Source organism: Anarrhichthys ocellatus, unplaced genomic scaffold (assembly GCF_004355925.1).
Source record: "Anarrhichthys ocellatus isolate YVR2014 unplaced genomic scaffold, GSC_Weel_1.0 scaffold6, whole genome shotgun sequence".
Lineage (NCBI taxonomy): Eukaryota > Metazoa > Chordata > Actinopteri > Perciformes > Anarhichadidae > Anarrhichthys > Anarrhichthys ocellatus.
The window spans coordinates 320,502-338,282 of record NW_022280036.1 but is presented as its reverse complement, the minus strand read 5'-3'; the positions used below and the strand labels follow the sequence as shown (position 1 = coordinate 338,282).

General features: G+C 42.3%; 1 protein-coding gene across 1 annotated transcript in view; it reads left to right on the top strand.

Annotated features, from left to right (window-relative positions):
* bnc1 (basonuclin zinc finger protein 1) overlaps positions 1-14,905 on the top strand; it is an 18,811-nt gene extending 3,906 nt beyond the window's left edge. Inside the window, exons 2-5 of the mRNA XM_031846560.1 lie at positions 5,221-5,323; positions 6,199-6,434; positions 8,266-10,364; positions 11,728-14,905. Coding sequence (XP_031702420.1) covers positions 5,221-5,323; positions 6,199-6,434; positions 8,266-10,364; positions 11,728-12,541 — 3,252 coding nt within the window. The 3' untranslated portion in view covers positions 12,542-14,905. The remainder of the gene's footprint in view (positions 1-5,220; positions 5,324-6,198; positions 6,435-8,265; positions 10,365-11,727) is intronic.
* Positions 14,906-17,781: the final 2,876 nt, after the last annotated feature.

The following is a 17,781-nucleotide window of genomic DNA, read 5'->3' as shown; positions in this document are numbered from 1 at the left end:
TGTGTGTGTGTGTGTGTGTGTGTGTGTGTGTGTGTGTGTGTGTGTGTGTGTGTGTGTGAATGCTCAGCTTTTCTTGACTGCTGTGCAGCAGTTTGTTTGCTTTTCAGTGGTCATTTAATGTTGCCCTTTAATTTCATGTGCTAAATTGTTCAGTAGGTTTTTTAGTTACATTCCAAAATCAATGTCACTTTGGATCTCACTTTTCAGCGTGAACTGCTATCATGTGTTATTTCCTTTATAAATGCAAAGTTGAAGAGATAAAAAGTTACTTTATTAAATATTCCCTGCAAATTTAAAATTAAAATTGTTTTCAGAGTGAATCAATCTGTCATTTGAAAAGCCAGAAAATAGAGCAAGTTCGCACACAAGTTCCCGCAGTCCAATCTGTCTTTTTGAGATTGCTTCTTTTAGTTTGAACAACAATTCAAAATCTGAAGGAATGAACAGAAAATAATAAGCAAATTCTCACTTGTCTCTTTTTCCACTTGCACAGTTCGGTTGATCAACTGACCGGAGTACCTTTTTAACAAAGCAACCTTTATAGGGGGTTTTTAAATTGTAACTAAATGCTTTATTCATGGTCAATAAATCATAAATGAATGCTTTATCAGCTTTTGGGCTGCCAAGTTGAGAGGGGAATAAACACCACCCAAAAGATTTTGTAACCTCAAAATTTTAAATTTGTAAATGTAACTAAAAATCCATTAGTTACAATCTCTGAACCCTTCATATACGGTGCCTTAAGAGAAAGTCATCTCCACTAATATTATGAATGAATACATTTGGTAAAGTGACTGTGGAAGTTTTCAATAAAATGTGTTTAATTCGTATAAAAAGTGAACCAGAAATGCCCCATATTTATATTTCCCATCAAGGAAAACTCTCACTTCCTTTATTCCCCTTGTGCCATAATTGTCTTGTAAAGTGATTAATGGCTGCTAGTAAAATGTGATCTGCTCTGCTCTCACTTGGCCGCCGTCAGTCTCCCTCTTCCTCGGAGCCGCTGATCACCCGGTTGTTTTTCACTCTTTGGCACCAGCACCGCTTGTTTCCCCATCGAGTGTCAGTTCGTGCCGGGTGGCTGCTAATTGATTAGTTTTCCAGCGCATTAAGCCAACAAGTCCCCGTCCGTCCCGGGACCGTCTCTGTCCAAGCAGCTGTTTGCTTCTGCTGAGTCTCTAAAGCACCGTGGCCCTTCAGGACATACATAGGATTTAATTTGAACAGCGTTCCTTTTTTTTCTCTTTTGTGTGTGTGTGAAGAATGTCATGGCTGTAGCAGCAGAATGAAGATGATGTTCCACTTCGACCAGACATAACATAGTTCTTCCTGTCTTAGAATGCACACTGTAGTTTTGTCTATATTATATCCATACAATCTATATCTAAAGGTCACCACATGGATCAGGGGTCAGCAACCTTTTTGACATGAAGTGTCATTTTAAAATTGTATCAATATCATAGCATATCAACAGGTTATGGAATTTTATTCCATCCATACAGGCAACGTGCATCGCAACATTTTGAAAAAAACTTGTTCTCCCATAGTCAGGACAATGTGATTATATATGAGAAGGCTGTCATCCTTATGAAAACATCTGCATCTGAGTTGAGATCAATAACCCTACCAACCTTCGACCAGTCTTGTTCTATCCAACCAATCAGAGGCCGAGTAGGACGGGTCTTAGCGGATCGCAGATGAGGAAGAAGTAAATCAATCAAACTGCTGTAAATAACAGGCCGAACAACTGCCAATGGCTGTGGAAGAAGTCATTTGACATGCGGACGAGAGGGCACTTCAACAAAAAACACTCATGCACAGTTGTGGATAAAATGACATTTCTTATTTACAATTAACACTTGAAATGATGAAGGCATGTAAACCGTACTTAAGATTTCATTCAACTTATTGCTGTGTTTTCCTGAGATGAACCATAACACAGACAATGAATAAGATTTTGGGCAGATCATCATGAGAATAAATATAAAACTAAATAAATAAATGATACCTTCTAAATTAAATCTGTTTTGAATTGAAATCAAACACTATTACTGATCTTATTTCCAATTAAATGCTAATGTTAAAGTACCGCGTGCCATTGATCGCCTACCTCTGTTATACATATAGAATTGTTTTAACCGTCATCATTGTTAGGAAATAGTGACCTGGGAAATTTCATGAAACCCAGGAATTGAAATATTAATTCTAATGAATTATAATGTGTCAGTCATTCGAACAGTTACATTTGCTATATGGATATAATGCATACAGGTTAACTTTGACCTGAAACCAGTTAAATCCCATACAAACATCGTAGGCGTGTCGAGGTTTTTTTATGTATAAATACACACATGGACACACACACTCAGGATCCGATCCGCATGGTGTGCAGACTGCATTTTAATGTCGTCTCGGCCTTCTTCATCTCTTTTCTTAACCTCGCCTTCTCTCTCTTTAACCTCCCGTCATGACCTCCATCTCTCTGTTCTACACAGCCTGACCTCTGAGTGTACAGTACGCCTTTAACTTTAACAAGTAGACAGACGCTGAGGGGCCGGCGTCCACAATCAAGACATACACAAGTAGAATGAATATGCTTTCACTTGAAAAAAAAAGGTTTGCAAAAGTAGTGAAAACATTTTTTGCTCTAAAAAAATATACACAGACAAACAACATATATATATATATATATATATATATATATATATATATATATTTAAAACCAGTTGCTCATTGAAGCGCATCTCACAGTCAACATTAGCAAATGGGGTAATTAAGTTAGGTTAAGAGTTTTTTTTATTGGATCACTATTTCTAAGGTCAAGAATGAACGCAAACAGTGAAGCTCTGAGTTAATAAAAACGTTAATACACTCATCATGCCTTCGATTATTACTGGTAGCTCACAGAAATACACTTTACAAGTATGTGAGGAGCGTTCAGGCTTAATTCAAGCTGCACTAACTCTCTTGGAGTATGCATTGTGCTCCCACTGGAGAAGTGACTACATTTGTTAAAGTACAAAGATTCAACAACACGTACTATGTAATGCAATGCTAATTAGAGGGATGTGTGATGTATTGGAGGTGTGTGTAGAGGTGGCGGGGTCGATGTGTGGCTACACTGTTAAACAGCACTGATATAAAGAATAAGCGACACCGTGTTAGCTTGGGCTTCAGTGACCCAGCAGCATCATTTTGTGCAATTAGTCCTCTTGTCATCGACTTCAGTGATGCGTGCGAACAGCCGAGGCTTTGTTGTGACAACAGAAAAGAGAAAGAGATGGTGGGGAGGCTCGGTCACTGAGCCTTGGCCCACCCTGCGCTGCCATATTTCTTCTCTTCTTCTTCTTCTCCTTCTTCTTCTTCTCAGGAACTCATAAAATGAATTGCTAATTAAGATAAAGGACCTGGAGCACACTGTGCATTGGAATGTGTGTGTGCGTGTGTGTGTGTGTTACATGCTGGTGAGCAAGCAGGGGGCACCTGATTGAGATGTATATTAGGGGGAGCAGCAGGAGGAGCTGTGTGTGCACCCACAGTGGGGTGGGATTAGCCTAATTGGGCCATGTTGGTTCTTGGTGCTCCGTAATGATGGGATTATGTCGCTGAGAGATGAGCAAAAGGGCTTTTTTTCTTACACCTCATCACTGTCCGGAGCAGGCTGAGCTAGCCAGCCGGAGATGAAACTGACAGAGAGGGCGATAGAGAGAAAAGCAAACGGATGTCACGGGACTGAAGGCTGGAGCTGCCACGCTGCGTTTCAAGGCCAAGTAGCTGCCGCCGCCTTCATCTCGGGTCTGTTTATCCGTCCTAATGATGAGAGGTTATTGTAAGGTGAAATAACGCGATCCCAGATCTCAAGGACGAGCCCGGCCTCGAGCACGGAGCCAAGCGGCTGACTCAATGAGGAGGAGGAGGTCCCGTACCCACCCACCCACACTTCTCTCCCCTCTGCGCTCGTGGAGAGGGAGTGAGTGCCAGCGAGGAGCTAAGCATGCTGCTCATGTATACTAAAATCCCACTGGTCATACATTATAGATGCAGAGGGAGAGAGGTGGCATAGCACAGCCACTCTGAGGTTTTCAGTATGTAGCACTAACAACACCGGCTTTGATCATAAATCTGATGATGCTATACACTCAGTTCCTGGTGCGTAAAGGATTTTATTTTGTCCAAGACAGAGAGAGAGGCAGAGACATTTTTAGTGTATCAGTGCATTGGAGTCCTCTCCGCTGCCAAGTCAGCAGCTACCCAGAAAACTTCACTCATTACTGCCATTCACTCCTCACTTAAAGTCTCAGTGTGTCTGTCCACTTACTCTGCTTTTCTGCATGTTTATTCTGAAAAGATAAAACCCATTAGCAGATGAGCTAATGGACAGAGTCCTTTGACCAGTGCATGTGTGTGTGTGTGTGTGTGTGTCTGCCTTAGGCATTGATTGATTGGTTTTGGTGGTCCAGGTGTGTCTGAGACCTTTCGTTAGGCCGACTGTAGATAGGACCTGCCCTGCAGCACTACAGACACACACACACACACCTGTGCTAATGCTGCCATCACAGGGGAAACCAGGCAATGAGTGATACACAAAAGGAGACCAAAATTACTTGAGGCAACAAAGCTCTTTCTTTCAGTTTCTCCGGGCAACTTGACGGCAGCCACGCACACACTCCGACTCTTTCTCGCCTGCACAGTCACAGAATTAGCAGATGACAGGGCACACTTTCTATTATAGCTATTATGCTGCATTCCTGGGATACGTACAAATGTGGCCACTTGAAAATATTATTTCTTTGGAATGATAAAACACTTTTTTTTTTTTTAAAGGTATAACATCAGAAATGTCATATCTTTAATGATAAGAATTTAGAAATAGAACTTTTTGAATACACTTGCCAGCTCCACTCACGGCTCAGATTCTACTCAAGGTTTACAACAATATATCTGGCTGAAGTTTAAAAAAAAAATGTATTTTAATTCTGTGAAATACTGCAGCCAAAACAGGAATTTGTGTCTTTGGTTTGAATAATTCAGAAAACATCCGCTGCTTCATAAAAGAACAAGACAACAAAGTTAGCGGGCTATGTATGTGATCAAGGTCTGAAAGAGGTCAGCAAATCCAAATTCAAGATGGAGGGTAGCACTCTGTTGTAAAAACAGGAATCATTTTTGTGTGTGTGCTCATTAAAAGAAGAGAAAAACTGTTTTTCTTTGTGTTGACAGGCTATCTGCTGCACTTTGGTGAACTGTAACTGTGACACCTTCAAGCCTGGGAAGCTGAAGAGAAGACAGTGTGAAAACTGCAAGCATGGCTGGGTAGCACACGGTAGGAGCTCACTGTTTCTACTGGTAATGCAAAGACATTCACTTGAGGCTATTTACATTAATATTATGTGTATTTCAGATAAAATACATATTTTTTTAATGCACCACTAATATTTGAAGAGGTTTGGTTTCATTGGTTCCAGAGTGTTTCCCACTAATCATGGTGACATACTGTCAACAGTTTACCTAGAGGTTGTTTTATCAGTAAAACCATTAAATGAAAACTGTCCACAATGTTTGGATGATCTAGAGTGACTGGAAATATTTACGAAAAAGGGTGTTTGGAGAGGTGTGATACAGTTTTCTGTTTTAAGTCATCTACGTCTCATGTTTTGTCTGAACTCAAGTTGTTCCACTCATCTGATGTCGGTGCTCGTCTGCAAAATTAACTTGATCAGCATGAAAATCAAACAGCATTTCTGTCGTTATCCATTGACGTAGAATGTGCCTGTTAAGATGGTTATATGTACTCATGTGATCCTGCGACTACTGTCACTCAGCTTTGGTGTATTTTATTTTTTCCTATTATATATCTATTGCTCATGCACTATTCTAAATTGCATCTCTAACTTGTCAGCTTGTCACCTAACAAAAGCAGTCTTGTTGTCAATGACAGAAAGGGAATTAGATATTTCTATATACACACAAACCACTTCTTTTCACGACTATATTGATATATATACATTGGTTTTGTCCCATTACAGTTTTTATATCATTTATTTTCAGCATTTCTGAAATACATTACATTAATAAATTGTATATATACTTGTTTAAGCCTTCAACTTTTTCAAAACCTGTTGTTACTCTTTGCTCAGTCCAGGGACCAGTGCTGTTTCATAAAATCGAATCCAGTAAAATCTGATGTGTGTATTCTAGCTCTGAGCAAACTGAAGGTCCACCACATGTACCAGAGCAGCCAGGTGGAGATTGTGCATTCCAACGTGGTGTTCGATATCTGCAGCCTGATGCTGTATGGCACCCAGGCCATTCCCATCCGCCTTAAGATCCTCCTGGACCGCCTCTTCTCTGTACTCAAGCAAGAGGAGGTCATACAGATCCTCAATGCACTTGACTGGACACTGCAGGACTACATACGTGGATACGTCCTCCAGGTAAGCAGTGGGGGGAAGACTTTTGTGTGTGTGTTTGTGTGTGTGTGTCAACATTTTGGGAAATACGCTTATTTACTTTCTTTCTGAGAGTGAGATGAAAGTGATAAAACTTGCATTCTTTCTAATGGCCATCAGGAGGCAACTCTTGGTTGTAAAAAGAAAACTTCTTGTATCTAAGTCTGAGAAAATGAATCTACTTCTCACTTGATTTATTCCCTCAGTAAACATTGTAAACATGAGTTTATGGTCTCAATCTCTAGTTTCAAGTCTTCTTCAATACAGCATGATGTTCATTTAGTTCATAATTACGCTGAAGCAGGGTATGCTTTAGGGCGTGGCTACCTTGTGACTGTGTTTCCTGGTCTAGGAGTTGTCCGTGTTTTTGTCTTAGAACTATGATAGAACTGCACAAAGAAGTGCTGGGAGCCAGAGAGATTATTGTGTGTGGTTTTAATATACACCATGTGCAATAGCTTTGGGGGTGTTGGTCGGCCTGTTTTTGAATTTTGGACAGTCGGACAGGCTAGCTAGCGGTTCCCCCCTGCCTCCAGTCGTAATGTTCTCCTAGTTTAGCACATTGTGACCCCAGCTTTGTTCTTAACATACAGCCATAAGATTGATATCAATCTTTTCATCTGAATCTCGGAAGGGAGGCCAACTATTTATCAACTATTCCTTTAAGTATTAAAACAATTCCGACATAGTATGTAGCATAATTATTTTCAGGGTGGAAAAGCCTCTAAAACAGCCTGGAGGCAAACATGCAACCCTAAAACTCAAAGTATAAGTAAGCAAGAGTCTATGAAGAGAGAGGGAATTTCTGAGGAAGACGTGGGAGGAGGAGGGGTCAGGGAAGCATGGCTGAAGACAGGAGAGAGTAGGGATGTGATGTAGCGACCAATGCCATAAACTCCCTTGGTACCCTGCTGATACAGCCTGCTTCTTGCTGTGGTACGACCAGCTCGGGGAGGTCTCCAAACTGTGCCAGGTAGATTTGTAAATATTATGTCTTTTGCTTCAGATTTCCTCTCAAGCCGAAGCCAAGCCGGCCAAGGCCTGGGCTGCAGGCACTATGTCAGTGCAAGCTCTCACTTCGATTAGTACATCATCAAGTATTCAAGTTGGGCTGCGTTTAATTCATGTTAGCTCATCTAATGGCGAACGTAGAGTCAGAATCCTCGACAGGCGCCCAATGAATGCTCTGTGATGAAATATTAATCACGGTTACGGCACGAAGCCGCTCTTCACTTTCAAAGACACCCAAACTCACATGTGATTACTGCTGGGCTATGGGAGAGAGGACCCACTTGATCAATGTGAGCCGCCCTCTGATCACCCCGCCCTTACTTGTGTGTCTACATTTGTGTGTGTGTTTGCATTTTTTTTGCATGCCTTTGGGAGTCTGTGTATGAGTGTACGTGTTTGCTGATATCCCTGAATGCACGTTCTCACCCGGATGTGTGTGTGTTCTCGTTCTGCTTGAAGTAAATCCACATGATTTAAATGAAAAGAAATGACCTGCAAGATGAAACACTGGGTGTCTGTAATGAGGGTTCTCAGGGTTCTGCACTGCCCGCTTGTATTAACACTCAATCTGATTCCTTTATTTGAGCTGCCCTGCCAGTCTGCTTTATAGGGTGTGTCATCTAACACACTCTGTGAATATTCATGAGCAACCCAACAGACACTTATAATGCTAATGATGAAGTTGCTCTCTCTCTCCTTTCTCTTTTTTTCACTTCCCCTCTCCTTCCCAATCTATATCATATCCTTGCCTTGTCCCCTTCCCTGTACCATGTTGCTCTTCCCTTTCTTCCTGCCCTGTTTGCAGGATGTAGCCGGGAAGGTGCTGGACCGGTGGGCCATCATGACGTTTGAGGAGGAGATTGCCACACTGCAGCAGTTCTTGCGTTTTGGCGAGACCAAGTCCATAGTGGAGCTGATGGCTCTGCAGGACAAGGAGGGCCAGGCGGTGTTGGTTCCCAGCACCCGCACCAACTCTGATATCCGCACTTTCATTGAGCGCAACACCCCACGCACTGCTGCCAACCTCTCTACATCCAAAGTCGATAAGCTGAGCAGCAATAGCATGCACCACTTTGAAAACTTTGTCAACAGTATGGCCTTCATGCTGCCGTTTCAGCTGTTAGGCTCTGTTCCTGCACCATTTCTGGGTTCATCGGCAAGGGCAACGCAGCACCAGCAACACCAACAGCACCAGCAGCCATGCCGTGGGTCAATAGAGCAGCAGAGTCAGAGACGAGATGATCTAAGTCGCGATGGTCTAGGGAGGGACAACCCCCTCCCTCTTCCACACCCCCATGAGAGCAGCCTGTTAGGTTCCAGCTCTGTCTCATTCACTGCTGATCTAGACCGAAGTGCAGACAGGCCAATGGACAGCCTTGCCACCACCACAAAGGTTGAGGCAGAGGACTTCTCCACCAGCGACAACTATTCAGATGGACCGTCGACTCCGTGCACACCCTCCATGAGCTCGGATATAACACAGATGTCACCTGAGGGCAAGCTGCTCTCCCTGGACAGGAATGGGAGTGGCGGTGGAGGGGTCTCAGCAGGTGGTGGGGGAGGATGCTCTCTTAAGAAAGGTCGAGTGTATTGTAACGCCTGTGAGAAGACATTTTACGACAAAGGCACACTGAAAATCCACTACAATGCAGTGCATCTGAAGATTAAGCACAAGTGTACCATTGATGGCTGCAACATGGTTTTCAGCTCGCTCCGCAGTCGCAATCGCCATAGTGCCAACCCAAACCCACGGCTACACATGCCTATGAACCGTAACAACCGGGACAAAGACATCCGGGGCAGCTCGTCTGGTGATGAGGGCTCTCCAGGAGAGAAGAGGGCTGATTATGGAACCCCCATCCCCATCTGCTCTGCAGAAAGCCATAAGTCAGTGCCCAGCTACATGGTGAGCCATGTGGACACTGGCTCTAAACTCCACAGCAGCTCATTCCCCAGCATGGGCCAGAGTGGCATCCTCTTCCCTAACCTAAAAACAGTACAGCCAGTCTTGCCTTTCTACCGCAGCCTGGTAACCCCGGCAGAGCTTGCCAACACCCCAGGAACACTACCCTCTCTTCCTCTGTTATCCTCCTCTGTACCTATCAAACCAATCATGGCCCCTGAACCCTGTATGACAGACCCCATACCAAAGAAAAAGTCTCGGAAGTCAAGCATGCCAATAAAGATAGAGAAGGAAGTGGTAGAGCGAGATGAGCAGATGGATAAGGGAAGCAGCTCTGAGGACGAGGCTCCTTTTCAGGGCAGGGACAAGGAAAAGTGTGACGGAATCCGAGCAGAAGGGCATATGTGCGCAGGAAAAGTTGGGGAGGAGAGGGAGTCAAGAGGAGCTTACATTAGCGAAGAGAAGGAAAGGGAGGGGGCCAAGCATCTGTTGGACCACACTTTAGATAGAGAAATGACAATGAGGGAGGACAAAGATGATGGGCCAAGGCAAGCTGAAACAGGGGTCATCTCCTCCGCATCTTCCCCGTTTGAAGACAGACTGATGGAGAATCACTGTGACAACAACTTACTTTATCAGGAACCCAATGGCAATGAAGAAAGGGAGGAAAGGGAGCATGCCAAGTCTCAGCATGCAGCTGACAAGATTTCAGAGCTCAGATGGGATGACGGTGAGCACAAACTGACTAATGGGGGCGCTCTCCAGCTCATAGACCGTGAGAGAGAGGGATCGGTCGGCTGTGTAGAAGACGTCGGTTACTTGGGCTTGTCTCACCTTGACCCCAATGCTGACCTGCCACACCACTGTGAGATCTGCAGTAAGACCTTTAAGAACCCCTACAGTGTCAAAATGCACTACCAAAATGTCCACTTGAAGGAGATGCACATGTGCACAGTGGACGGCTGCAATGCTGCCTTCCCCTCCCGCAGGAGCCGAGACAGGTGAGAAGCACTGATATTTTGTTGTTGTTCGAGTGCAGGTTATCAGGATTGCTGACAAATTCATGCCTGTCCATTTTACTGTTTCCGAGGGGGCAAGAGTTAATATCCCAACTCTAATTTGTTGCTGTTTAGCTCATTCAGTTGTCCTCATGGGTTCCCCTAGCAGACACCCTGTATATGAGTAATATAGCATAAGATCAGTGGTTCTCTAACATGTGCCGCTGAAATATGCAAATGTTCTGGTAGAGAGGACCTACTAAAATCAGCTGCTCTAGTTTGTTTAGAATGGAAACGACAGACTCTTGGGCCCTGAAGCTCAAGTCCTACTCATTCATGCAGCTGCAATATCGGTGCAGCGGAAAACATGGCACCTGTCGACATAGGATATGGGCAAACTCTGAGCAGATGTCTGCATGCAAACAAAATGTATTAAGACTGTACACACAGTGAGTATGTGCAGTCCTCACATATGTGAACACATCTATATACATGCAGACACTAACGGGCAAGTCACAAAAGGATTGTGCGGCTTTTGCGGCCGCTAAACTTGCACTAATAAGACAAAAAGAAACTGTCATTTTAAAGCATCCCAAATGGTGAAATGTACCCATAACTGGGCTGCCAAGCAAGTCGTGTCTCAACGCTATATTTGCAGGTATTTGGTGCAAAATTGGCCTCTTTCTATGCAAATGAGCCTCATTGCAAAAACAGTCCAATTCACCAAGATCAGCGCTAATACCCACACGCAGTTACAGTAAAATTATTAGCGATTTGAGAATTGGTGGTGGCACATTTATAATGGGTGCCACGCCGTCTTCTTCATCAGTCTGAAGGTGTGCATTTAAAAACACCAAAAGCATCTGACCAATTGGGATATTAAAGTCCAAATAAGGTTTCTCTTTGTCACGTTTAAATTCCTTGCCTGAAGTTTTTGGAAATGCCTCTGCTTTTCTGCGGTCAAGACCTGTAACTGTCTGATCATTTATTCTTTGTTTTTCTCTCTGATATTGTTCTGCCTACTCTTTTCTTGGTGCGTTGGCCAAATTTATACTTTGCCACATGGATAATACAATCAGAGAAAAATGCACTCAACTGCAAAACTTTATGGCCATGTTTGCGCTGTAATATTATTAGTGCAATATCTTTTGTGAATCGGATTGTGGGACGGGACAGAGTGGTTGCAAGTGATGCATACAAACTGATTTACATTGTTTAAAGGGAAGTCCATATTTAATGACTGTGTGACACTTCTGACTTGTTTATGTATTATTTTCTTTACACTTCCTCTGTAAACAATATATATACTGTATATATACACCATGTGGTGCATACTACATGTAATTGTTTGTTTTTTAATCTACAGACACAGTGCAAATTTGAACCTGCACCACAAGCTGCTGACCAAAGACTCATTCAGCCCAGCCAACACCCTATACTTGCCCTCATCCCACTGTAGAGACAGAGACATGGTTGCACTGGACTACTACCAAGACCAGCGTGACAGAGATCTACCCCATCGAGACCCAACCAGCCAGACTTCCGTCATCTTTCGAGGACACAATCGCATGGGCCTGGTCTTCCCAATGAGCAAAGTGTCTACTGCACCAAATAGTGCTGAGGCATCTCCTTCAGCAGACATGGAGGGATTAGGAGGAAGAGGAGAAGGTGGTGGAAGTGGGGAGGATGGGGAGGATGGGGCAGTCCTCGACCTGAGCACCTCCTCCTCTGCCCCACCTCGTGGCAGTGGCAGCGTTCGATCTTCCTGGGACTCAGATGGTGCCGGTAGTGAGGAAGGGGCTGAAGAGGATGAGGAGGTGCTCCACATGGAGAACAGTGATGAAAGCTGTGATGGAATCGGCATGGGGAGGCCTGGGGGCGAGGAGTTGGTACTCGCGGGAGAGAGAACCCTGGGCTACATTGGGGGAGGACAAGGCGGGCTTCAGGGAGGTGGGGGTGGGTCTCCAATAACCTGCCACATCTGCCAAAAGGTCTACAGCAACAAGGGCACATTCAGAGCCCATTACAAAACTGTCCATCTGCGACTGCTTCACAAGTGTAAAGTCCCTGGCTGCGATACATCCTTCTCTTCTGTGCGAAGCAGAAACAGGCACAGCCAAAACCCAAACCTTCATAGGAACCTAGCTGTCAGCTCAGGTTCCACGATGGACCAGGAGTAGGGATTTGCGCTCATATGCCAACATGACTGATTTCCCTGGTTCTAATTGTCTTTTTGTTGTTGTCGATGTTTTTGGGCACCTAAAGAAGGCTCACCAATTAGCACTTTTCAAATTCCATACCCCGTATATCCTATTGTGATATTTTGGGGAAAAGGGCAGGAAAAAAAAGTACAATAAGGAGTTAATTTGCTGTGGCAAATACAACTTGCTTTTGTAACTGATGGCTTTTTCTGCAAGGGAAAATGATCTTTGTGTTTCCACATCAACATATAAAGAGTAACCGGAACATAGACTTGTCATCAGTAAATTCATCTTCAACATTACGAAATGCGACTTTAATGAGTCTCAATGATTCCTTTGCATTGGTTTGCCTCATTTTAGAACTTAAAAATATTTGTTTGTATGAACTGAATTTGTCCACGTGTTGTCCAAGTGAGTGTTGAGCCATGAAACTGTATCATAAGAGTTCTTTTTTTCTCGTGTTTCTGTTGTCAGATGTTCACATCTTCCCTGTGAAGCTGTGTGTATTGATCAAAAGCAGTAGTGAAGTAACCTCTACATGTGTCCTTTCGTTTATTTGGACAATGTTTTTTGAAAAATAGTCTTTGTTAAAAAGCTATAGTGTTGTGAGCTTGACCAATAAGTTATTGTATGGTGTAATATATGATCTGTCTTTACTGTTCTGGTTGTTGCATACTGCTAATGTTGACCAAAGATTTTTTCAGTCCACAGGTGTGTATAGAAACCCCTTCATAATGTGTGAGGGGTATGCAGTATTAAATGGGGCCACCCAGTCTTGTCTCATCTTCTTTGTGATTAACAGCAGTATTCATGAGTAGGCTCTGTTGTAAAATAAAATAAAATTCACCAAAATAAAACAAAAAAATAACAGCTTTTGATTGATCATGGTATAATGAAATATCTTGATTTTGATGGTGTTTTTGTAAAGAAATCTGCTCATGGGACTAGACTTGATTAAGGCATTGCTCTTGTATTGTTTGTGTGGTTGCTTGCAGTATCTTTACTGACTGGACAATAAGCAGGAAGATATGCTGTGTCTGGAGGTTAGAAGCATGTACTGTGAATGAGTCAAACACTGATAAATAGTAATGATAGTAAAACAATTATAATAATGGCCCCACATGTGAGCACACCTAAAAAATACTGGTAAACAAAATGTTTATTGAACTGTATATTCTGTGAATAGAGTAATTTGTTATCTGAAAGAAACCAAAAAATATACTGTATAAAAAAAGGCTAATTTCACCTCTAACATTACATGTTTTTCTTTTCAATTTTTTTTTTTAAATTAATGAACAAGTACAGTGGACCTCATGCAAGAACCACTTGTCATTAAGAGGCTTGAACCAGTGATTTAGGAGAACTTGCCACATTCACCAATTTTCTTGTATCTTGAATTTCCTCGTAGGTAAGAGCACAATTTTTGAGTGAAATGTGGCAGGGGTCATGTGCAATTACTTTGCTCTTATCGGCACTTCCATTCAAGTAAGCAATTTTAAATTTGAAAATCCTCTATAAATTGCACTTCATAATGATGTTGACATTATCGTGTTCCTGTTTCCTGCACTTCAAATTATAGGCTAATATAATTCTAATATCACCATCACTACAATTTAAATCGCAAAATGACCTAAAATATTTGAACCCCTCCCGTTGCAGTCATGGATCACCTTGGTGATCATATGAAAAAATTTCTTCTTTGTTTCCTTGACAGTATGACCCTCAGGTGAAAGGGCTTTAACAACACTTGTTATTTTTCCCTATTCCTTGGCCCTAGCAGGTCTCTTAATTCCGCTACTGACGCTGATAACAAATTGTGGACTTCCATTTATGGATCTCTGAAAGCAGGACTTCAATATAGGACATATGGGTCAGGACGCGTAGCCTTATATGGTATAATCGGGGCGTTAATTATGCCGATACACAATTTTCATTAATGCTGGCTCATTTACGCACAAGTAACATTAATCATGTTTACACTGGTCATTTACACAGTTATCTGAAGCTCGGAGCGTGAATCTGACATGGCACACTGGTACGAAAACAAGTGAGAGACAGTTAAGATAAGAATACGAAAATGTTCTTGCATGAGGCCCGTTATGTTGTACATGTCTGATTATTTCACCACGGTGTATTGTTCTGGTTTTGCTCTGCATTTTTCTTCTTTTTTCATTCTGTATTTAAATGCAATGCAGCAGATTTAAGATCCCATTTGTTTGTTTTTTGGATTTGTAAAAAAAAAAAAAACGGAGTAAAGCCGCCATATGTTGATAGGTGTTCATATTTCCTTTGATTTATTGTTACAATATTCATTCCAATTAAATAAAAAGCCATATGTTTGCACATGTTTGAAACGTGTTTTTATAAACCAATGCAAAAAAAAGAAAAGAGGATTGTCGCCTCGTTCATCTCCACAGCAATATCATCTGATCCAGGCTGACTCCCTCGAGTCCTTGTAATACTCAGTGTTAGGCGGAGCAACACTCATGAGCCTCTAACAGACACATAAAGCAATGCGCTGCTGGGAAGATAACATACGGGCTTCGCTGCAGAAATATTCCTCTTAACATATCATCCAAAAACAGACACCAAACAAAAACAAAAAACATTTTTCTCAAATGAAGAGTTCACCAAAATTACAACAGATTTTTTCATTTAACTCTTTTCAGTATAGCCATCAGATAGTTTGGGTTTTTATTTTTCAAAGATGTGTTTCTAAGATTTCTGCCATGGAGGTGTATGGAGCAGTTGTGTTCCTCACTACCCAAATGAACGGCATGTAAACAGTTTGACACCTTATCCTGGAAACAGTGTCCACAGGCTTCTCCTGGGGCGAATATTCATTGAAATGACTTACTACTGTGAAAATAGTCCGTATATCAAAACTGGATACAGGGCAAGAGTTGACAGGGGTAAGTAAGTAAATGTGCTTTTTGCAATTTGGGTTAACTGACCCTTTAAAGTAATGAGAACATGTGTCTGATGAGTTGGTGCGATTGCAAATCAGCTTGTTTGGAGAAAGCTCATTCATGGGTGATTGTCTTGGTTTTAATGGAACAACCTGCCTTATTTTGCCTAATTTAAAGCACAACACAACAGGACAAATTCCCAAATTCAAAACAATATTTCACCAGTTTGAAGAAAAGTGAGGATTCAGTGGGGTGGCTGAGTCTAAACGGCTCATTAAGCAGGACCTGTGTTTAGAGCTTATCTTGCAATCACTCCGTGTTGACAGGCTGAGGAGGGGTGTGGTCCACCAAATAGCTGTGTTCAGGTAAACCCCCCTTCAATGCTACACTGCCCAGATTGGGAAACCAAACAAAACAGCTGGAGACAGACACACAGACACACAGGCACAGCAACCGCAACGTGTAAAAAGTGTTTTGATTATATTTTGATTTTTGTGATCCTTTCTTTTGGCATGATAAAGGGAAAGAGCCACTGAGATGGTAGTCACATTCAGCAGTTATTCAAATTTGCATTGCTTCAAAATGGCATACACTACACTCCTGACAAAAAAAGCTCTCATAATTATTGAAGAGGTGAATTAATCGCAGTAGTACTGCTATGCAAAGTTAAAGGGCATGAATGGAAATGGACCGGGGACAGCGGAAGTATCGTTGGGCCCACATTGAAAAAGCGAGGAGGGCAAATCTGTTACGCAACATGCCAAAGTATTGCACTATTACAGAGGGCTGAAAGCCTTGCATAACTCAACAATTCAACCCACCCATCACATTTACTGTACATTAGTAAGCCTGCAGAGCTGTTCCTCATCACTTTGGAGCTGAAAAGCCCAGTTCTGACAAGTGGCCCCCATCCTTTTCTCTGGCACGTTGCAGAAATCTAGTACCACTCAGAGAGGGCACAATGGGTTATTTCAGTCCCTCCTGTGTGCTGTATGTAGGCGACAATATTCAGCAGAGAACCTGGTTGATCTGTAGAGGTGGAGCACTTGCTCAGCTTCCTCCACAGTATCCGTATCTGGAACAACTTGCATCTTTAGGGCTATTTTTAAGAAGCAGTGGACCACTTTCAGAAACCGTTCAGTGGTAAAAGTGGTAGAATTGAAACTGAGGCTGAACCATCAGCACACACACACCAACACTTCTCACTCTGTCACTGTGTACGTTGGTAGCTAGCTTATAGCTTACGTCCATATAGTACTTACTGTTTGGTGTGACTGAACACAAACTGCTAAAAACATCCAGCAGTTAAAGGCGCATGAATAACGAGGGCTGCACTATTAATCAAATATTCATCAGAATCACAATTTTGGCTTCCCACAATCAAATGACAGATGTTTAAAGTGCGTGCTCTAGTCTGAGCCAACTCTGGTGCATAACAAATCAAGCGCTTCCTAAACTAACAGCCATCCACCACGGGGCGGTCGAGATGTCTTGGCTTCACTTTTGTGTTGCTGTCATTCCGAGCAATGTACTGAAATATAGAGCAATATACTGTATATTTTACGGGTAAACTGAAAAGGCACTGAATTCTGGTGAAGAAGAAACTTATTTTAAGTCTTATTTTAATTCTAATACTTTGTTAATTAGCAGGAATGTAGCACGACGTGAAAGTGGAAGCAGTGCTCTGTTTATTTAAATGAAAATGTGCAGTAAAAACATTTTGTCCCTAAAATCAATGAACGATAATTAATCGTGATTTTAATTTAATCGTCCAAGGAATAATACAAGGTTAGACCACCACCTAGCACCAGTTCAGCAAAGAAGTAAAATGGTGGACAATCTTGTTCTGGCCATATGTTGTACCAGTATTTCTATCATCTATTGATTAATTGGTGAGATCTTTGAACACTGCAACATCACTAAAAAGAAGTCAAGGGGCAGAAACATGAGCAGTCAGATGAGTAAACAGGTTGGAAACCAATTTTAGCCAATGGTATTTGGCAAACCCGGAAGCCATTGAGATTTTCTTAATGGATTTTGGATTATTGCAGAAGATGAGCTTGATTTGGTCACAAATGAACACCACTTTTACTCTCTGAAGCATAAATGCAATCGCCAGAGGTACAAAGCTATCGTTAGGCTACTCCCCTACACCACAGTCACATCAGCACAAGTAGATACAACTCAGCTGTAAAGGTGGACTACTCAGCATGAAAGCGTTTTGTAGACTCATTTAGACACTTTTTGTTTTTTTAAAAGCTTCAAAATTCACAAGTGGGATATTTACTGACATTTTATGTCGAAGACCAA